The 22,832-nt window shown below is 43.0% G+C and overlaps 1 protein-coding gene across 6 annotated transcripts in view; it reads left to right on the forward strand.

The window, feature by feature from the left end:
* The window catches only part of lrp8 (low density lipoprotein receptor-related protein 8, apolipoprotein e receptor), a 164,622-nt gene extending 143,295 nt beyond the window's left edge, over nt 1–21,327 (forward strand). The window contains exons 14-19 of one of the 6 annotated variants that reach the window (XM_086224794.1): nt 2,622–2,763; nt 5,913–6,065; nt 6,850–7,236; nt 10,313–10,381; nt 13,534–13,724; nt 19,784–21,327. In XM_086224794.1, the coding sequence (XP_086080920.1) occupies nt 2,622–2,763; nt 5,913–6,065; nt 6,850–7,236; nt 10,313–10,381; nt 13,534–13,724; nt 19,784–19,795 (954 nt within the window). In that variant the 3' untranslated portion in view covers nt 19,796–21,327. Of the gene's footprint in view, nt 1–2,621; nt 2,764–5,912; nt 6,066–6,849; nt 7,237–10,312; nt 10,382–13,533 lie in introns of all 6 variants that reach the window. The other 5 variants (XM_086224792.1, XM_086224789.1, XM_086224790.1 and 2 more) reach the window with 5 other exon arrangements.
* The last annotated feature ends 1,505 nt before the right edge of the window (nt 21,328–22,832 follow it).

Here is a 22,832-nt window from a genome sequence, read left to right on the forward strand (position 1 = left end):
CCTGCAGAGAACATTGAGGTATTGCATGCACTTGTCTGTTTTTTTATGGTTTTTATGCTGGCTGATAATGGAACTTTTGAAACCCCATACTCCATAAGACTAGTTCAATATTCTTTTTATTTGTTAAGTATTTAAATTGAAAAGAAACAAACTAGTCTTTCTCACAGCATTGCAGGACATAAATAAATGTCCCTCCCAGTTTCGTTAAAATCCATCCACAACTTTTTGAACTATCCTGACAGGCAAACACAGGTGATCACGTCACCTCCTTACCTGAGGTTTATAGTACAGTAGATTAATGCCATGCCTTCAGCCCAACATCATTAGCACCAAAAACAATATGAAGTCAGTTACAGAACTGGAATAATAAGTTAATTTTACTCTCAAATGCGGCTAAGGCATCACTGACTATAAACTGTGCAAATTTGTCCGTCAAAGACGGACAGAGTGTGTTGGTGCGCACCGTGAACGGGAAATGCATTCTCCGAATTCATCAGAGCCACTACAGAGAATGACTGTTGAATCAGATAATTGCAGAGATTGAAGCATGAGAGCATAAACAGAATTGTGAGGTTGTCAATCAACTGGTCTGGAAAAGAGGTCTAATCAGCTAAGCTGGAAACACCTGCGTGTAGCCTGCATGTGGAAGCTTGCAGCTCAGAGGAGATTATCAGAACAGGTTTCTATCCTAATTTGACTCATGCACAGATGTAACACCAAACCGGTATTAATATTTCATGTCTTTGGGTTGCTACAACAAAGAATACAAATCAAATCCAAAAAAACAATTCAAAGGCTTCAAAAGTTTAGTGGGTTGGCTTTGTTTGAGCTTTTATTTGTAGTTTTCTGGCATGACATCTAAGTATGTTGGAGGCAACAGAAGCTCTGCAGACAGATGTGTCAGTCAGAGAGCCCCAGCATTTGTCAGAGGGTTCTTCTGGGACGGAATCATGATAAAATCATCAAGGCCCATTCATCGATTGACCCTAAAAAGACTTCACAGGCGTTTAACTGTTCTCTCATCCCCTTGTCAACCACAGACAGAGCTCCGACTGATGTGATGCAATGACGTGTGTTTCAGGAGAGTGTGTGTAAAGTCTGACTAATCCATTTACCGTGATCTTTCAATGAAGACCCCTGATCTGCTCGACTCTGCCAGTTCCTTTCTCAAGGAAAGGTGACGGCTGCAAAGACTGACAATGGGGGAGTTGACAAAGAGCAGCAGGCTGACACAGGAAGTCGTCCACGGAGACAGAAAAAACAAAGCCAGAGATGGGATGATCGATTTTGAGCGTTTTCTGCTCAACATGGCTGATGTTAGTTTTCCGATCTTTCAGGAGCGCTGTCATACGTGTAAAGGTTATCTGAGCGTGAGAGACCAGGAGAAATGGCGAGCTCAGTAAAAGATGGGAAAGTAGAAGGTGAAAGGAAGGTTAAGTCCTCTGATAACACGGTACAAATGGAGAGTGTGGATTACTGCTGTGACTAAACACACACACACACGCACACACAAAAATACTCTTAAATACCAACCAGTTCTCACTCCTAACATGTCAAATCCAGACTTTCAGTGAGCAGCTTGTTTGTACTGCATGATCATTTCAAGCATCAAATCCATAAAAAGACAACATGTTGACGTGTGTGCGTGTGTGTCTGTTTGTCTGTGTGTCTGTATGTCTGTCTGTGGAACAAACAAACACTGGACCTTCCAGCCAGAGACTGCAGTGTGATATCAACTTTGCTATTTGCTACAACAAGTTAAGATCGTTTCATTTACCATATAATTATGATTTATTGTTACCCTGACAAAGAAAACTTGAACCTAAGCCACTGATGTTTGGTAACTTTACTTTTATAAGTCCCTTGTCACAGCGTTACTTGCCATCAAAATGTAACTCGTTATGTTACAGGGTTACCTTCTGAGAAGTCACTTATCACAGTGCTTTTGTATTGGAAAAATGAAAGCAAATGCACATTGATTATAGGGATTGTATTAATGATCTTATGGAAAGATGGAGACGCCAAAGCTGATTGTGGTAGCAGCTCTTCCAGTGTGTAACCAGCTGTAGCTGGATAGCTGTTGCTGTGTCGGGGCTGTACTGTCCTCTTTGAGCCTTGCCACCAGTGTTGGGGAGGCCTGCTTAGCATTCAGGGTCTTCTCAAAATAGAAGGCAAGTCCCTCGCAGCAGACACTTACAGTAACACCCATTTTACTGATTGATCTTGTCCCTTTCCCCCACCCAGATTCCAAATAATGTCACCTTAACCTTGATTAAAATGCAATGCTTCTAACTTCACCTCAGTAAACAATGTTGTAAACGGGGCCTTCAGATATGTCATAATCCAAATTAAACATTTAAAGTTCCCTGGTCGCACAAAATCTACTCAAAATTCATTGTACACCTGCAAACCCTAATCATACTACTACTGAAGATCTGTTGAATCAGTAACAGTCACATGAAGATTTGTGCGTTTGCCTGTACTTGCTGAGCGAGCAAAAGTAATTGTTTTCAAACTTAATTTTTATTCCCGAATTCGGGACATTAAGGGTTCGTGGTTTAGTGCATCTACTGTACGTACATATCTGGGTTTTTTTACTGTTCTTCTGTCCTCCTGTCAAGGATCGTATATACTGGACGGACTTGGAGGATGAAGCCATATACAGCGTCAACCGTCTGACGGGCCACGATGTGACGAAGGTGGCAGAGCACCTCAACAACCCGCTGGACCTGGTGGTGTTCCACGAGCAGAGGCAGCCCAAGGGTAAGACGTGCTGCAAAGACTCTTGATATGATTGGAGCTTTTTTTCTCAGCAGGTCATTTTTGAATGTTGCAAGGACAGAAATATGCAGTGCAATCAACCAATTTACTGCTGTGATTTTATTAACTCAGTATAAAATGTGAAGAACCTCCACAAGCAAGGGCCTGCTGCAGGTGGAATGTTGTTGTAGAAAGATATGAATGATTTGCATAACTGAAGATAGACAAAATAAATAATACCTTTACAGCAAAGTAAAAGAACATTCAAACTGTGTTTAAAAAGAGCATCGAAAAGAGAATAAATCCAAAATCCATGTCATAAGATGGAAATATAAATCAAATTACACTTAGGAAAGAAAAAAGAAAAACCATGCAATTGCTGAGTGCATTAAAAGAAATGCAGCAGAGAGCAAATGCAAAACTATGCCAAGGCTAAAGTAAGGAAATCATTTGTAAGCTTCGTTTTAAAAGTTTGTGATTAGGTTGATTGGGCACCATGTGTCGTTTTCCAGCTCTGATGAATTACTCCATATACCTGTGTGTGTGTGTGTGTGTGTGTGTGTGTGTGTTTTTGCAAGCGTGTGTGCGCACGCCTGTGCCTGTGTGTGTGTACGCTTTCTTTTTTGGCAAGTCTATGTTTACTTCGGTGTTTGACAATGTGTGGTAGCAATTAGCATGCGCGAGTGTGTGTTTTCATGTTTTCTCCCCTCACTCACAGCTCAAAGCACTCTTGTCTGAGTGCCAGTAGGGAGTTAAATACACTCTCCCATTAATAAATCAACAATCCTGCTCAAAGAGATATCACACAAATAAGCATGTTTTCTCCAAAACAACAACAAAAGCACCAGGCTAAATGAAGATACTCAGTCGCATCGCTGTGAGGATGTTTGCAGGACCAAAATACTTCATGAAATGTGACCTTGACTTGTGCAGTTTGCAGGGTCAATACATGCTTTCCTCTCCTGTTGCTTTTCATGTAACTTTCTCTTCAGATGCCCTGAATGCAACCATCATCTTTTACATAATGCTCCATCGTTGTGATACACACCCACATATTCAAATGTAGCTCCAGTGGCGTCTGTTACCCCATTTAATTTGTCTTCTTTTCTTTCTTTCTTTTTTGGCGCTCTTCCTCGAAAGAGTCTCTGTCTATCCTTTCTTTGTTGTGATATTTGTATTATTTATATATTTTCCTCTCATCCAGCTGTGCTTTGAAGTGATGGCTCCACGTTTTAGCTCTTACTCTGGACCAAAAGAAAAGCTGATGGAGAGGAAGGAACACTGATGCTGTATTGCAACTTAAAACCCAGCATTGCTGTAGTATTTTGCATTATTTTATCTCAGTTGCTCTCCCGTCTCTCACGTTTCCCCTGCTCTTCATTCCTGATATCCTTTCTTCTCACTCTGACTCTTTCCCACTGCCTTTTTCTCTCTCTGCGTTTCAAAGGCATGCTTTTACACATAGATTCTTTATATAGAAAGTAGGTATTGAGGATGATTATTAATGCAGCTGTTCATATTGCAAACTTGTTATGCTGAAATACTGTACATGAAGCACAAATGTGTTCCCAGCTTGTTAAAATTCAACTGTGAGCAGTGAGTGATGTTGCTTCTTCCCATGATGGCAGACGATTTCTCTGATGTGCTGCTCCCTGAAACTCCACGCAAGTCAGGAGGCAGGGTCGACCACGACCTGACCTAATTCTGCTGCTTCCCCGCATGACAAGAGCAGCAATATTTTTTCATCATTCTGAGTCTTAGTTTAGGGAACGGCGTGAATTTTTCATTTGAGGGTACTGTGGAAACATAAAAACTTTATACAGTCCGACTTAACTGAAGCATGTAGTGTTTGTCATTGGTTGAGAGTGTACTTGGGGTGGTGGGTGGCGGTGCAGGGGGCACCGTTGGACCAGCGACCTCCCTGAGGTCCCAGCTATGATGATTCCGCATCTCTTCGATTGACAAACTTAAGCGTAGCACCTCTGCGATTGAGTTCATCCATCTCGCATTGCTTGCAAAGTTGTAACTATACTCATCATTCAAGTGCCTCATTTTAAAATCATATGCACCTCGGAGGACTGTCATACATCATTCATGCATGTGCAGTGTGAATGTCTTGTCCATGCTGCAGTTTATAATCCTTGTTAGGTTTTGGCCTCTATTGAATCAATAATTGCCAGTATTTTACTCTCACTTTTGTAACAGAACACAGCGATTGTAGGGGCTGGCAACCAAGACCCAGATTAAGAAATGCTGCGTGTACAGCAGCTCGTTAGCTAGCTAAGATAGAGAGGGAGGTGTGTTGCAAGCTAGCACATCAAATTAGCATTCCTCCTATTTGCTGACATTGAGCCATTTTTCCTGCACCTCACTTTGATAGTTTTTAAGGGTATTTTCGCTTTCACCACGGAGGGCGAGGGGGAGGCAGGCCCTCGTGTAATGAATGGGAAATACAGTATCTCATCATTAGACGTGAACACAAGTTATGGAACTGTCTTATAATAAGACTGTTCAAGTTTGGCTTAGCATTTCAAATTAAGGTTATTGGCTGCTTTTATGTACAAAAAGTGTTTTTACTAATTAGTCTGTGCTATAACACACAAGATTTATCATTTGGATCCATGAGCTGTATTTCTCAGCTTAATATCCAGAGCAATAATGACCAGGTCAGAGGAAAATACAGCTAAATTCATGATGCAGGACACACTTTGATTACAGCTGTACCATTCATCAGGACACGTCTGTGATTTCTCTGAAGAGCAATGTCCAGATGCCAGCACAATTTGAGTTCAGTTCACTCACTTTTGATGCTCTGGACGCTGACCAAGGATTAAAACGGTCTTCAATTCTTAATATCCTTTTCCTCTTAACGATTCCATCCTCCTGCACTGGTTAACTCCTGAGCTCATCACCCTGACACTGACATGAAATTTCAATTTACTGTGTGCAAATTTAGAACCAAAAAAAAAAGGAGCGAAATATTTATAAATGCCAGTGCTGAAGGTTTATTAATCACATCATTGAATGCAGTTTTACGGTAATAAGAGGTTAGGTTATGTGTCTTACTCATCTGTGAGGAAAAAAAGCCAAAACGTCATACTTTCCTTTTTGCCCTTTTTTTTAACCCTCATTTTATTCGTGTGTCTTTCAAGCTCCTGACACCTGCAACATGGGCAGCCTGCCCAACGGTGGCTGCGAGTACCTCTGCCTGAAGGCCCCTCAGATCACAGACCACTCCCCCAAGTATACCTGCGCCTGTCCCAACGGCATGGAGCTGGGGCCTGATATGAGGCGCTGTGCTGTCGGTGAGTCGGACACACTCAGCCCAGGAGCTGAGAGAGGAATTTACTGCTGTGTAGGCACAGCTGCTCCAACAACACACCACAGAGGTGCTTCTGTACTGGCTATGATGGATACAAAGCGAAGTCTTCATATTTATAGTAGCACTATCTTGAGAAGTGGGTCAAGGATTCTCCCAGCTCACCTGTGGACCCCGACCTTATTCTAAACCTCCCCAGCCTCTCTATTTGTTTGTAGTCCCGCTCTGTTTTGCCCCCCGTGTTTGCACAGGTGAGTACAAAGGCACAAAGACGTGAGAAGGCCAGGTGATGATGCATGTGGGCCACCAGCTAGAGTCCCCGGGAGACATGATAGGCCACCTGCACAATGAGAGCACATTTGCATTCACAATTTATAGACTGAAGAGCACGTGCATAATTATGTAGTTGCTCCGATTAAAAAAGGCCATGTTTCACCTCCATGTCTCATCTTCTCTCTATTGTGGAGCAAAGCTTATTACAAAACATAGTCTTTAACCTTATATTAAATATTACTTTTATTGACTTATAATATTGTCTAAAAGTGAGAGGAAGGGAATTTTTTTGTCATTAAAATAATTTGATTTTTTTTAACATTTTTGAATCAAATGTTAACACTGGATGATCTTTTATCTTCTCCTCTTTGACTTAAATGAACATTATTTGAGAGTTATGAGAGTTTTATGACACGCTGTCTGACACTGACGCCCGTTGTGACATTTTTAATCAAACTCTCAAATTCTAGTGTGAATGATCTGTTTCTGCCTTGCAGTTCGAACCAGGACCACCACAACAACTGCTCCATCCACCACCACCACCACCACCACCACCACCACCACGAGTCCCACCCCAACAAGCAGAACGAGCACCGCAGCAAACACCACAACTGTGCCCTCCACCACCACATCGCCCCCGACCACCACGACTGCTACCTCCACCACCCTGAGACCCTCCACCAGGCGTCACACCACCCCAGCCTCCCCTCAGACCCCCAGGAGCACCTCTACAGAGCAGCCTCGGACCCCCGCTGCCACAAGTACAGAGACCACCAGTTTCAGCAGCACCAGTCAGACGTCTACATCCACACACACACCGATACTGGGCCCAGTGGCCCCCAACAGTATTCAGAGAGAGAGCAACGCCAACCTTTCTCACAGAGGTAAGGATCACAGGGGCGTGAGTCTGTGTGAAGTGATGCCACGCAGTGTGTGTGTGTGTGTGTGTGTGTGTGTGTGTGTGTGTGTGTGTGTGTGTGTGTGTGTGTGTGTGTGTGTGTGTGTGTGTGTGTATGTGCGCCCTTGTGTGTGAAATGCTCTGCAGCCATCACTACCACCACCACCCACCATTAATGCAGCAGGGAGCTGAAAACCACCACTTAAATCATTTCCTCCTACTTCTCTGGATTCTCTTCCCCCTTCGCCTCTCTCTCTCTCTCTCTCTCTCTCTCTCTCTCTCTCTCTCTCTGTCTACCCATCTGTCTACTGTACATCATCTCTCTCTCTATCTGCTTTGCTGTCTTTGGTTCACAGTCGCCAGTGTGTCTCTCGGCCTGCTTGCTGTCGGCCCCTCGTGAACAGCATGTAACAGAGCTGTCAGAGCTAACAAACGACGGTCCCCCTCCATTCTCTCCGTCCACCTCTCATCCTCACTTTCTGACAAACTCTCTCTTTGTCTTTATCTCCCTTCTCTCTCTATAACTGGCAGCATTCTTCGTTCTCAATCAGGCTTTCACTGCTGCGCCAGACACACTGCTTTGCAATTTGTTTCCAGGAGAAACAATGACAGCCAAATATAACAATGGTTTAGAAAGACAAGCGTAGACTTAAATTGTATTTGGAAGCGGGGGAAGAATCCTGGATAGCAACAAAAAATACAGATTGGTAAACCACTGAGCTGCAAATCACATGTTAAAATTCCAATTCAGTTTGAATTTTTGTAGCCTTTGCTTCATGAAGATATTGACAACAGACAGTGAACAAGCTTCTTGACTTTACCAGCTGTTCAGAAGAAATAAAACACAATACAAAGACAAAGAAAAAGGTGCTGTATGTCAGAGTTGCTTTTGTGAGAGATGGAGACATTTGGAGGACAGGGGAAATTAAAGAGAAAAAGAGCAGAGTTAAACAAAAAAGTAAGAGAGACGTACAGAAACCATGGTGGAACAAAAAATGAATGGAGCATAAAAGGAACATGACAGTCCGGCGCCTGAATGGGGAGAAAGGGAGTTGGGAGGAAAAGCTGCATTTACAAGGATAAGAAAAGATGCAATGGAAATGGGGAAAGAGCGATTTTAGGGGAATTAAAGAGAACGACTGTTCCAGCTTGTCTCATCACTATCACTTGTGGGGCCTAGTTGTTTTCCTCTTCTTCTTTTTTTTTTACGAAGAAGCAGGAGCCTGTTTCCTCTCATCTGTGAGGCTGTCAGCCTCCTCGCCACACTGCATGTGCTCCAGATGAGAGCCGGAGCAGCCACCAAGGAGGGAAAAAAATGGGGCATGCCATGAACAAGATGTGTCTCCAAACCCACGGGCCATGTGTTATAATTTTCAACTCAGTGAACACTGTCAAGTCAGCTGTTACATGTGTGCTGTGCTGCGGCTGGCATGGTGGAGGGAGGTAAAACAAGGGGGTTCAGGGGGTAGAAAGATAAACAGCAGCTGTCACACACAGCTACAGTATGAACCCTGTATTCTTCACACCGTTGATTATTACCTATAAGTGATGATGGAGGGGGTGGAGCACGAACCGAGGAAGAACACATGAAATTCTGGTGTACATCATTTATTTTCCCTCTGAGGTCTTCAGTCTGTGAGCACCTGGATGATGTCATACCCCTCCCACCGCTGACTAGTTTATGGTTTATCAGTTTATTTACTGATTTAGGCGCCAAGTTAAGTTACGTGTTTATTTACCGCAGGAGGATGTACTACATTTAACAATAGTGTTGTGTTATACAATATCCTGCCAGCTCGAGCTATAGCTTACATAAAATCTCTCTCTCTCTCTCTCTCTCTCTCTCTCTCTCTCTCTCCTGAACTGCTCCTGTCAGAACTGCTTCTTTAATAAGATTTTACTAATCCAGGTCCCTTTGGACGTCATTCACACCTTCACCTCCGTTGCCTCAGGCCTCAGTGTCTCATCACCTTTGCTGTCTTTTTCTTCATGTCTTAGCCTCCACTCACGTGTTCTGAGTGCATTTATTGACAGTGTTGGGCTCTTTTTGTGAGATGTTCTTGTGCAAAAATCCGTTCTTACACAATATTGGACTATTTGAGCCCTCAATTTAATCTTACAGGCATGTACCCGATAGATATCAGGAGCAAGGAGTTGCAAATAGCGGTCAGGATTTGCTTTCTGTCTGTAAAACCAAATTGAGGGTTAAAAAAAAGCAGTTGCGCTCAAAAACAAATAAGTGCGTATGAGCATTTCATGAATGAAGCCCATTATTCCCTCTATAGTCGCTGTTATCATTTGTGTCTTCAGTTTATCTTGTGTCTGTCACATTCCAACTCAGCCCACACAGTCTGTTTTTACGAGCGCTAGAGCGACATCAGTATGCGTGGCTAGCGCTGCGATCGCTTCTGTTAATCTTCCTCACTAGACTTCATTATAGCCATCTGATCACACTTGGGCTAATGGCTAGCCTGCTGCTAATTGGAGGGCTTGGTGCAGGATTAATGTCAAAGCTCACTTTTAACCTGTTGGGTCGAGACTTGAAGGGGAGTGGAGACATAGTGACGAGGAAAAGGAATGCAAAGTGTGGCTGTGGTTTTGGTAACTGCATTAGTAGTAAGGAGGTCACCTTCAAGGTCACTGGAGTCTCCCAACATGTTTTAAACCTCCCATGGGTGATGTACTGCATCCTCAACCAAATTGCTTTATGAATTGTACAAGCTCGGATGAATGGGTTTTTGGAATTGCATGGGTCTCCTCTTGTATTAAAGAGCATCGGACTGTATTTATGTGTGCTGGTATGATTAATCAGCATCTCATTTATACATGGAGCTGAAAAAAACTCCAGTCCAGGGTGAAATGAGATGGATTCTCTGCCCTTTTATTATGCAAATATGTGTTTCCAGCATGACGCTTGTCAGCAGCAGCAAACTTCCCTTGCTCTCTCCAGCGAGGCCTGTGGGGATGTTTTGGGAACAGAACTTTTTGCTGAGTTCTCTCTCTCTGTCTCTGTCTCTGTCTCTCTCTCTCTGTCTCTCTGTCTCTCTCTCCCCTCCTGTCAGCTGCGAGTGATCACTACCTCATAGGTAACAACATCACAGTAGCTGTTCTGGGGATAGTCATTCCTATTGGTGAGTTCCTCGACTTTCTTGCTGTGTTGTCTTTGCTTTCTGCCTGCCTGCTTCTCCCTCCTTGCTTCTCCGTCTGTGTGTGGTGTGTGTGTGTGTGTGTGTGTGTGTGTGTGTGTGTGTGTGAGAGTGTGTGAGAGATATTCATGTGTGTGCATGCACGTGTGGGTGACTGGCCTTTAAGGAGTGTTTCGTCTCCCACCTGACTGATTAAAAAGTGTGTATATCTGATAACAAATATTTGACTCTTAATGCAAAAATATTTTTTCAAGTATTCCCAAATTGGTGTTTTGGCACATTTTTGTTTTGTTTTGTTTTTTGGGTTTTGTTTTTAACCACTGCCTCGTTTCTTTGTGAATCTAGAATGCAGAATGAGCCAGACATATATATTTAGCTTGAAACTAACGATGGCCGATGACTTGGAGCAGGAAAAATGCCCCCAAAAAACGATTTTTACAAGCTTTCAAGCACATCCTCTATAATTATCCAGCCCTATGCTCAGTAATCCATGAGGATTTTGGTAGCTATGAGCCACCGCTATTAGCTTTAAGCTAAATGTGGCTGGCTCTTCCTGTGTTCTAGAGTAATAAAGAAGTGACGCAGGAGTGAGAAATCATCTTGGCGAGCTAAACACTCGTATTTGTTCATACGTAAAAGGCAAAATACAGTTTTTTGGTGAAGCATCACTTCAAACAAGTTCCCTACCAACCTCAGCGGTGTTTTTTTGAGCAGAAAATAGCCAGTAATTTAGCGATTGAGAGCATGTACTGAGCTACAGTATTATCCAACAATAGCGTTCTGGCCTCCAGCTAGAAAAAGCCATTATGGGCCAGTAAGCTCATCAGTCAGGCTGTTGTAATGTGCACATTATGTCATTATCATTTAGATTTGAGCAAATGGGAAATTCAGTTCAACTTTTTTCATCACATTTGACCAGCTGCTATGACATTAAACATGTGTTCACACAAGCACCGACCCAGAGCCATGACCCATTTCTCTGACCTACTGAATGAGTTGCACAGTTGCTGCAATCAGATTGTGAAATGAATGAGATATTAAAAGGCTGAATAGGGAATTAATTAGATAAATGTGTCTCTGGCGTAGAGCAGAGGACATTTCTGATTTGGGAAACAAATTATCAGTTTAGATTAGGGAAAAAAATATGAGTAGGCCATCACATGAATTTACAGTGTATCCAAAAATAGAGTAGGCATACAAAGAGAAGTTCTAGCAATCAGTCAACCCCTTAGTAAAGTTAATCTATTCTATTAGCTCTGATTAAAATGAAAATCTAATTTTATGGAAGTATTTTGTACTTTCATGTTTAAGCTAAGTACGAAATCAGCTGAATGTGCAAATGACCTTACGGGATCAGCATATGTCGCTAATTGAGACCCCTTTCATCCCCAATATTGAATAGTTTGATAAGTTATTGCAGCTCTAAAATATCGTAAAACAGTCCCGTCCCCCGTCCCCTTTTCTCTTGACAATTGAGATATCAGCTCATTATAACGACCCCCGAGATTATTAACCCTTCTATTTCTCAATCTGTCCGTCTGCCATTCACCAAGTCAGTAAATCCCTTCACTCTGATTTTTTTTTTTTTGGCAGCTTTAGAACATTAATTATTGTTGAAGGTCTTCAAGGGCTGGATTTCTGCACCCCAGTTCCCCGCTCAGATCCCCTAATGCGCCACGCCCACCCACATCTCCTCAAGGGAGAAGCAGCCCAACTAAAATAATCAGCATTTAGCTCAAGTCAGGCTGTTAGGCTGCTCTTTAATTGGAGTGAGATTTTCTAAATGAGACAAAAGCTGATGTTTTTGAGCATTTAGAGAAGAACAAAGAGGGATCTGGGGTTTCCAGCCCAGTCACACAGGGATCTCAAGTGCATATCCAACAAAAGAGCAATTAGACGAGGCTTTCCTCCGGGTTGCAGACACATTGATGGATGTGAGTGCGCGCGTGCACTCAAACACACACATATACTTGTTTCCTCATTGACGCATCTTTTTGGCAGCTCATGTCTCTCTCCCTATACACACACACACACACATATGCAGTATATATACACACGCGCACATACATTAATACATGCAGTAGAGGTCCTGCAGGGCCGCCCGGCAGTCACGCTGATATGGTAATGAGGGGGAGAGAGAGAGAGAGACGGTGCTTATCTCAAATCCTCCAATCCTCCTCTCCTCACTCGTTCCCTCTTTCCTCACCCCTGTCCTCTCTACTTTCATAATTCCCATCGAAAAACTCTGGAGTCAGGCAGTCTGTGGATATTGTTAAGTTTCTCAGCTGAGGCGAGTGTAAAACTGTAAAGCAAAGGAAGCACAAGGATTCCCACGAGCCTAATCACTGGCTTTGTTCTTCACTCTGTGTGTGTGTGCGCGTGTGTGTGTGTGTGTGTGTGTGTGTGCGTGTGCATGTATTGGTATTGATTGTGAGTATCTTGGAAATGAGAATTATTGGATGTGTGATGGCGCATGTGTGTGTTCATTGTTGCAGTTTGTGCATGTGCATTCGCACCACGTTTTTTTCTTTCTGTAAGATTTAGACTGAGGGGGAATGGAATGTATTTATGGAGAGTGAAGGCTCATTGTTTACATTATTTGCAGATTTTAACTGAAACAAATCAGTTTGTTGTATTTTTTGAAGCACGTGGTTATCAGGATCTCTCACAGGAAATTGTTTAGCCGCGGCGGAGAGTCGAGTCTGTGACAAGTCATTTAGTCATGTGATCATGTTAGTTTGTAACCGATGGCCTCAGCCATAGCCATTAAAAATCGGTCATATTTCCTGCACCTCTTAATGCTGTATTTTTTCTATTTCTTTTGTCCTTATCCAAAATTGAAGTACATTTTTCAAATTACAGTCCACTTTATATCAATTTTATCAAATATAATTACATAATCTAAATAATTTCAAGCAAAAATAAATACAAATTTTCACTTTGATTCTATTCCTACAAAACTTGTACATTATAAACAATTTTTTTTTAAAAAGATGCAAATAATGAGCTCTCAGTAGATGAAAGATGTGTGAGACATGTTTGTGTGTGTGAGTGCTTAAAGCGCCGCTTTGTGTCCCCTGGGCTGTGTTAACGCTCCCGCCGTTTGTTGTTGTTGTGTGTGTGTTAAACACATGCAGTCCCTATCCTTGCCACAGTGGTCATCGGGTTACTTTGCACCGGCGGATACCTGGTTTGGCGAAACTGGCGGCGCAAGAACACCAAGAGCATGAACTTCGACAACCCGGTTTACCGCAAAACCACGGAGGACGACGACGACGAAATCCACATCGGCCGGCACAGCGAGTCCATTGGTCACGTCTACCCAGCAGTGAGTGGCAGCCACAGTCAGCCATTCATAGCGCTTCCACTAGGGGGCGGCATCACAGACAGCAACTCTCACTGGTACTCAGGGGCGCCGATGCTTTCCAGCAGCAAATGAGAGGAAGGATCTTTGGAGGAAGAATCTTTGAGATATGGGGGAGTACATTGGAGGTTGGAAAAACCCTTTTGCTGTACACTAAAGCCTGGTGGAAAAAGAAAGAGCAGGCGTGCACATGCTCACACATCAGTTCTTCAGTAATCACTGAAACACCAGTCATGCACATGTAAAAGCCCGTCACCACGACACCATACTCATTTACCTTTTTTGCCCATAATCTCATGGCACATACATTTTATCAACACACATCCTTGTCATCTCCCCTTTTTATTTTTCCAAAAATTGTGTCAGAGATTCTGTCAGGGCCTCATGTTCTGTCACACACAGTCACATGTCATCTGTTGTTGATGGAAGCAGCTGATGCAACAGTTCAAGTTTTCACTAGACAGCAGCCAGAGTTGAAACCTTCTGTCAGGCAGGAGCTGTGTAAGATTTTTCCTTTTTTATTAAAGTCACAACAAAAGGTTTTCCTAAGATTAGAGGAGCTTCTGCTGTGACATTTGTTGATTAGTACAACAAAAGATTAGATCAAAAATTTGTGTTGATGCCTGCTCAGAGAGCTGACTGACAGGACGACACTGAGCAGAATTGAAGTGTTGGGCAAAAAACTGTGTGAAGAAGATGGTAACGAACACCTCATGTAGGTTTTCTTTGTCCATTCCAGTGTAAGAAAGATAGAGGTGGAGAGCAAGACTCAGGACCAAGGACAGTCTAAAATAGATTTTATTTCATAGTGCGGCTTGAGAGTAGTTCAAACGCTGCATCTCAACCTTTCCTTAGTTGTAGACCAACTTGTTTGTTTCCCATTGATGTATTTTTGAGAATCACTGTTTGGCTTCAAGCTGCGTTTTGTAAAAACCCAAGAGACAATGCCAGCTGGGAGTTGCACTCAAACGTACTTAAGTGAAAGCAACGGTGGAGACGCGAGGTCGATATCGGGGCATATCAGGACATTTCTGGCATTAATTGACTATATTTGTTGTTAAGGTACAGTAGAGCACGCAAGGAAGGGCTGCCAAAAAGAAATATGGGGGGGATGGGAGTCTAGTGCTTTGATCAGTTGGCATGGTAACACAGATTTCTCTGTGCTGCTCCAGAGAGAAAGGAGGCAATGGATTCTGGGTATCATTGGCATGATGACAGGCTGGAGACACACACACACACACATACACACACATACACACATGCACACACAAATTCTCACACACACTAAAAAAAAAAAGAAAAAAAAAGCAGGTGCACGACTGAGTCCTATTAAGATTCAAGGTCGAAATAACAATCGCCCTCAGTGAGGGGCTGCAGAGAGGGAACTGTCCTCCCTGTCTAGTCTTCTTTTTTTTTTTAATTCATTAAAAGCTTCTGCACTGATCTTTCTTCTCCTCCTCTCATCGTGTTGTGGCAACTCAGACACCCGCAGAAATCAGGCTGGCGCTATGTGGGCCAAACTTTGCAGCCACAGGCAAGCATCCTGCATTCCTCACAGAAACAGCCAGAGAAGGAGGGTTTGCAACAAAGAGACGCATAGGGAAGAGGGGGAGAGGAGGGTCAGGGGGGAGGAGGGCAGGAATAAGACAGGAGCAACTTTTTATTTGACCGTGTCACCTCTGATTTTATTTCTTTATTTGTCCATCTTGCCACTGTGTTTTCTTTCTGTCTCTCTATTTCTTCAGCAGCCTACATTGGTAACAGTGTTTTTATCTGCTGTTTGCAGCGAGTGGCACTCAGTCTGGAGGATGATGGCTATCCCTGAAGCGAGGGGGAATGCAGCCTGCTTTCCCTCCCAATCCCAATCCCAATCCCCCCCCCCATCCCTCTACAGCTTCCGCACCTCTACAATGAGGCCAGTACAGCACAGAGGAGAAGGAGTTCTCATTTTGCCTCCCTTTTAAAGGAGCAGGGATGACAATGTACACCTTGTAAATCCCCCTTCCTCTCTCTCTCTCTCTCTCTCCTCATTTCTTTGGAGTAACATTACTACCACTACTAGCCACTACTACTTCCTTTAGTGCTAGTTTCTTGAGCTAGTAGTCTCTGCCCCACTCGACTCTGGGTCTAGTTGTAGTAGGCATGTATGTAAAATGCTGCTTGGAATTTTATATATATATATATATATATATATATATATATATATATATATATATATATATATATAGTGTGTCAATTTTCAAACTAACCTCATTTGGCCCTCGGTGCACATTGTAAATAACAGATTGTCTGCCGGCCACCATGCAAGAGGAGAGGTTGTGCATTACTTTTCATTCTTGAGATTTTGATGATTTATTTATTGTGTGTGCTGTTGTAAATATGTAATCAGCATCTCTCGTACGCAGCAGTCACTTCAATTTGAAAGGATACAGGTGATACTCGGTAGCTCCCCCTGCATCTAGACTTAAACACTGGACATTGTTTTCAAAGCTGTTGTCCTTCCTTCCCCATCGAGTTCCTCAAATCCTCCTGACATTGTATGTGGAGGCAGGTGAGGCTAAATATAGCCAAGGAGAAAAGAGAAGGAACAACTGATGGGCTTGTCTCAATGTTTAGAGGTGAATTTGAGGTGAAAGAGTGAGAGGAAGGTGCTTCTTTTTTTCTTTTTAGGAGAGGATTTGTGCCACCGGAGTTTACTGCCTCTAGGCAAAGAGCAGATAGGAAGAAAAAAGCTAAGGCTTATGGGTAATCCTGTGTCCTGGTATCAGAGGTATGGGTACTGTCCATACTTGGGGTTTTCCTTATTTGTGGCCACTGTGCAGACGTGTGTGTGTGTGTGTGTGTGTGTTTGTGTGTGTGTGTGTGTGTGTGTGTGTGTGTGTGTGTGTGTGTTTTATTGGCTTTTTGTTTGTTTGCATCTGCTGCCGTTAATATTGTAGATGATGGCTTTCCCTGAGGGGCGATAAAGGCGAAAATACAATTTCAAGACAGCATTAAGTGTTCTGAGGCATCGCTCTGTGACTGTTTTGAGATGTGGAACCAGCGCTCCGAGGTCAGATAGATTCAAACATGAAACTAAGCATGAATAAGGAAAAGGTTTAGAGCATTCAAAAGATCTTTTGAATGGAAGGTGTTCTGTATATTCTTAATCCAAAAGTCCTGTGAAAACTGTTGTTATTCACTTCTCTCGTTAATTCTCTGTATGTTTACATGCATGCTTGCACACCTCGGCGTGGAAGGAGGGATCAGAAGATGAAGTATGGCTTGGCCCTTCCGGGGTCTGGGTGTTTCTGAACAAGTTGGCAGCAGGAGAGACCGCTATCAAACCTACGACCTTTAAAATATCCTTGTTGCAATACAATAGTTCCTGCTGCACATCACCAAAGTGACACCCTAAAGACTTTAAATTGGTCCTGCAATGCCAGATTATTATAAACTCCCCAACTGTTTCCACCCAGAGAGTTTCATCCGTCTGTGAAATCAAAGCTTGATGGCCATAATGACTCGTTGTGAGTTTTTAGCAGTATTTAATTTTTAGCATTTGGCTTTAGTAGACTTAAGCACTGTATGTTTTTTGGCTTTAGCTCCACAACACTGTTTCTTTGAATCTGACTAAATCTAAATGTAGTCTTAGCTGCTGCCAAGCATTGTGTTTGAACCTGAGCACACTTTGAATATCCAGCTCATTGTTTCAGGCGCTGCACAGCTCTGCTTTTTGTCATTTTCCGAGCCTGATAACGGCTTCATCTTTACTCCGCCTTCGTACCAGTGTAGCTATGTGTTCCCTTGATTAGATGCTGTGGGAAAAGAGCCTTATTTGGATGGACTCCTTCTTTGCTGTCTCTGACTGTTCAAAGTGGTTTTAAGTAGCCTGGTCCTGTATGAATAGACGGGTAATAAGCAAAGCCTTCGGTGACTGAGGCGAGCGTCAATTTGATTTCAAAGCCGGACAGTGTAAACCAGTGTAAAGCGCTGATCTTCCAGTGGCTTGCTGCAGACGTGCTTCAAGCCCATTGAACCTGATTAAATTCATGCCCAGTGAATATGGCAATAATTGCTTAGAATATTGTATAATGGTGAATTACTAGAAGCTGTTATAGCAAGTTCAAATCATTTAGTGTCTATAGGGCATTCACTGTAGATAAGCACACTTAGAATGCATTACAGCATGAGCAGCAGTGCTGCTTCTATGTGTGAATGTCACAACACTGGTCTTCCACTTCAAGAGTAACAAATCAGCGTGGCCCATTGTGTTCTGTACATCTTTGTTCTTTTATTAAGAATTGAGTGCAAAGCAAACATAAAGGTCTTCCAACATCAGCTCACTATCGACATCTGCATCCTCACAACAACGTGTGCACAGCTGATTCATGTAGTTATCGCTGTCTTTACAGATATTTGCTCATTTTTGGATGCTCAGGTAGCAGAGGAAGAGAGATGCTGTTAAGCGGACAAAGGTAGGCAGGATGTGACTGCCAGACTTTAGACTAAACCATATGCAAACATTTCTGTTTGGGAAGTGAATGTGGCGCGTTTATCTTCCCCAGATTTCTCCTTCGCCTCTCAGAAGGACAGGAGATTTGTAGTGTGAAGTGTCGTAATGGAAAGTTAAATTGTTGTCCTTCCTCTCCAGTATTTTCCTGAGCAGTGAACTCCTGTAGGTCTCACAAGTGTGATGTCACCTCCCCTCCATCTTAACCCTGAACAAGAGGAGCAAACATCAGTGAAGAGTGTCACTCAGGGTGCTTTTTTGTTGTTGTTTAGTTTGGTTGAATCCGTCTGTGGTGGTCAGGTTTGCCCCTGGGTGCCGTTTGTTTGGGCGGGTGCAAAGATGGCAGTCTTTTTTGGGTGCACGTCAAAAGCAGGCCTAACACCTGGCAGCGGAAGACAGCGGAAATCAACCACCTGTGTTCTGCAGTTTTGAGCCAAAACGAGCCCCTGTTACCACAAGTCAGAGCATCAACACTCTAGCAGTTTGCATGGAAGAAGGAAAGTAGAATATATTTCACAAAAAAGTAGTGGATGAAATATGCACGGGTCACCCAATGTGTTCGTAGGCACACATTTTCATTCACTGGGTTTGTTTTTTTTTTCTTGATGTGAGTACGAACCGTGATGGAGGGGAAAAGTTGAATCGAACCTCAGCAAATGAAACCTCCTGGACTGGGTTGATAGATTCCTGCACGAAAGGAAAGATGAAAATAATATCCTGTAGGTTCGACCCCATGATAACGTCACACTGCGGCTTGAAGCCTGCTCTGAAACTGTTCTGCACATTGATGTCGGGTTCTACACTGAGAGGTGACCGTTTGGAGAATATATTGCTTATTTATTGAGGTGACTGAGCGCAGCATTGCAGAAAAGTTATTATGGGAACAGTATGTGGGCACGCTGGTCGATCCCTTTGTGGCCACCTTGAGAGCAGTTCTCTCTGCTGAAAGACCTTGAGAAAGTCCAACAGGGGTCTTCCGTCACTGGTCATAGCGGTTTTAGAGGACGTGCTGTGTGACTGGAGGCTTTCTGTTTTTTCCATTATTATGAGGCATCACATGGGAGCTAATTAGTGCTGCATCATCATAGTTTTACTACCATTAAACCCCATGAAGAACAAGCTGTTGTTGCATCAAGTGTAATTTAATTATCGTGTCGAGCGCTCTGCGTCCCGCTGTCGGAGAATATTACATTGTGTGTATTTGTTTACGCGTGTATGTTGAGATATTCAGTTATTGCTAGTTAGCAAAAGCACTCGGATTAGTTTGAAGTACTTGAAATGTTTTAGTGATAACCCAGTAAACACCACGTTGTGCGTACTATTACTTAGCAGTCATTATCGTTGACAACGGATCGAGCAGAGTTCCGATATCTATTTCACGTGACTTTTTTAGCTGCTTCTATCAAATTCTAACATCCCTGGTAACTAATAATATCCTATAATTGTATGCAAATGATAATAGAGTTGTTGACTTTTGCTCCCCATGGTTTATCCTAGCTTGTCTTTTTCTGCACTCTTGTTCTGGTTCCAGTCTTTTCCCTGAGCCTAAAATCGAACGGAAGCTGCTTGACCCCCGGACGCTCACGGAATGCTTTCTAACACGGCTCCCATCTCTCCTCTTCGCTGCATGCAACGTAATACCAGCTATGAGGCCTCAGGTCTTTTGCTGCTTGTTATACTACTGAATTTTAGTACGCTCTCATTTCTCCTGCCATCCCATCTTCATCGTAGCCATCAACACCCCCCCCTCCTCTTTTGGCAAGGGCTATCATCAGTCTGAAGGTAGACAGAGACAGAGACACACACACACACACACACACACACAGGAACTCTACAAACAACGAGAAACCCCAGAGATGGAAAAACAAAACACTCTCCAGACTGTGAACCAGCAAACAAACATGCTCAGCCAAGAGAAGACGCCCCCCCTACCCCCCCCCGCCCCCCTGCTGCCCCCTCCCCCCCGCCCCCCTGCTGCCCCCAGGCTACAGTTTTGGACCGTATGAGGACTCTACTTGGCTGGCAGTTAGCTCTTGTTGACCCGGTGACTTCCCAACATCAACTGCTTCCTCTCTCACCATCACGGGTTTGGTTTGTTTTGTTTGTTTTCCTGTGAAACTCTCCAGCAGGCGCTCGTTGTCACTCTCACTCTCTTGGTCGATGTTTTGTTTTTTTTTTATTTTATTTTATTAAAACTGCATTAAAATGAAGGTTGGGGGAACAAGACGCTGGTGGTGGAATGCGTGTATGTAAATCTTCCAATGGCTCGGCATGATGAAACACAGGGGTAACATTTGGATACTGAACAGTCCTGACCGGTCCTCCTCCAACAGGAAGAAAATCACTGCAAATATCAGAATTGATGCTAGTGGCTCCTCATTTTTTTTTTTTTCCTCCAAAACTGTCCACATGCTGCTGATGTGTCATTGTCACCGGGGGCGCTCTCTCTCTCTCTCTCTCTCTCTCTCTCTCTCTCTCTCTCTCTCTCTCTCTCTCTCCCTCCCTCCCTCCCTCCGACGTCTCTCTCTCCCTCTTCATTCCACAGCCATACGACGGACATTTTTTTTTTTTTAAACGCTGTTTGTTGCACAAAACTTTTCAAGAAGCCTTCTGCACTGTGTAAAGAGATACCGCTCTTCGGAGGAGAAAAACACACAAAAAAAGGGGGAGGGAGGGGGGGGGGCTGTCCAGTGGTTTTGAACTTGTAAATACGTTTTCATACAGCAAAAACTTTTTGATAATGTTTTAAATGTATCTGTAAAAAAAAAAAAAAAAAAAAAAAAAGATGTACATAAAACCTCTGGAGTAAAGAAGGAGTGTAGACTATATATGGATTTATTTGTACACAAGAGCACTGGATTTCTTTACTACTTGATTGTAACTAAAAATTAATAATCTGCCAAAGTGTTTTTTTTATTTTCCTGTTTTTTTTTCTCATGTCCGATTCATTTGTCTTTTTTCCCCTGCTTTTTAACAGCATTGCAGATTTTTAGTGTTCATACTGTATTTAATTCTGTTCAATAGATTTTGTTGTTGTGTGTTTTAAATAATTCGGGGGGGGGGGTGGTGGGGGTGGGGGGGTGGTATTGTTTAATTTATTGGTGCCTTGTTTTGTGCTCCTGTATACTTTTACTCTGTTTTTCTGTGTTACGTGTGTGTGGGAGGATGGTGGGGTTAACTGGTGAGGGAAGGGGAGGGGGAGGTTAAAAACTTAGCAACTTCTGTACTTACATGGGATATCTGTACTGTATGCCAAAATGGTCTCACTCACGTTTCTATGAAATCAAGCTGTTGATAAATATCTCTATATATTGATATATTAAATTTACAAAAACTGTCCAACCTTGTGTTGTTTGCTTTTGTTTCCCACCATTTTCCTCACGAGTCTCCTCATGAATGAGTAATATTTTTTTAATGCAAACGTACAAAGATGATATTGTGTGTGAAGCGCTAGCAGAAACAGTGACAGACGGGTGAATGGCAGATAATTCAGGAGCAGAGAGAGAAATAACATGATTTTCACACAAGTCTGCAAAAAAAAAAAGAATCTCAACACTATTTCCCTTGTCCAACGATGTCACGCATTTTGTTTTGTCTCACAGAAATATAACTTTGAGTCAGGAGACGGCTCTCGTGTCCAGTATCAGCCTCATTTACAAAACCGTAACTAAAATAATTTTCCAACACAAAATTCCATGTCAAGAGGCTGCTGTCAGTAAATAACCATATAATAGCTTTACAGTACTCTTATAGTGATCGTTTTTCACATTGATCTTTTGTTGGTTTTAAATCTAACGTTGGATTTTAACAACTTGATGTTCATCTTCAAATAAAATCCTTTTTTTCAGTGAATCTAATGTCTTTCTGATGCTGAGTTCCCATCCAGCGCCTGATGAGTTCTCTGCACCACATGAGCTTGTGACTGTGTGAACGTTAAGTCGAGATAACGTCATTACCGCAATACAAATGCAAAAGAACGCAACATCACTTTGGCGAGGCATGAAGCACCCGTGTCTCCTCCATGGGGAGACGTTCAGGCAGGGCTGAATTTTCAGTGCAAAGCAACAATAATGACAACAACAATTATGGAACAACGGCCAGAGTTGGTGTACCACCAGCCAGCACTGCCGTTAGCTCGTCCATCACAGCTGCAGTGAACTCTCCTCTCTCCCAACTGTCCAGGGACGACACACACGCCTCATTTCCTCCTCCTGCTGCAGTCTTTTACCCTCTCACCCCACGGGTGTGTCTCCTTCCCTTTACTGCCACTCATATTTTACTCTGGAGAGCAGAGGGATATAAAGAAGAAGAAGAAAAGCAAAGGTAGCGAGGGGTGTCTGATTTGTATATTATCAGTGTGTTTGAGACTCATCTAAGAGTGGGAAATGATTCATTCCAGTTGTTGTGAACACCTCCATGACAGGAGACTTCCTGTGTGAACTGGAATCTCTGCCAAGGGAGCAAATTGAACACACACACACACCTCGATGTATTATGACCTCATCATACCAGCTGTATTTCTTCCTGATATATAGCAGCGAACAGGTTTGAAGGGCTGTTAATAACTTTGGATTATAGCC

The sequence above is a fragment of the Aulostomus chinensis genome, chromosome 14, assembly GCF_037954235.1.
Source record: "Aulostomus chinensis isolate RoL2024-O1b breed Wild chromosome 14, RoL_Achi_v1.0, whole genome shotgun sequence".
Classification (NCBI taxonomy): domain Eukaryota; kingdom Metazoa; phylum Chordata; class Actinopteri; order Syngnathiformes; family Aulostomidae; genus Aulostomus; species Aulostomus chinensis.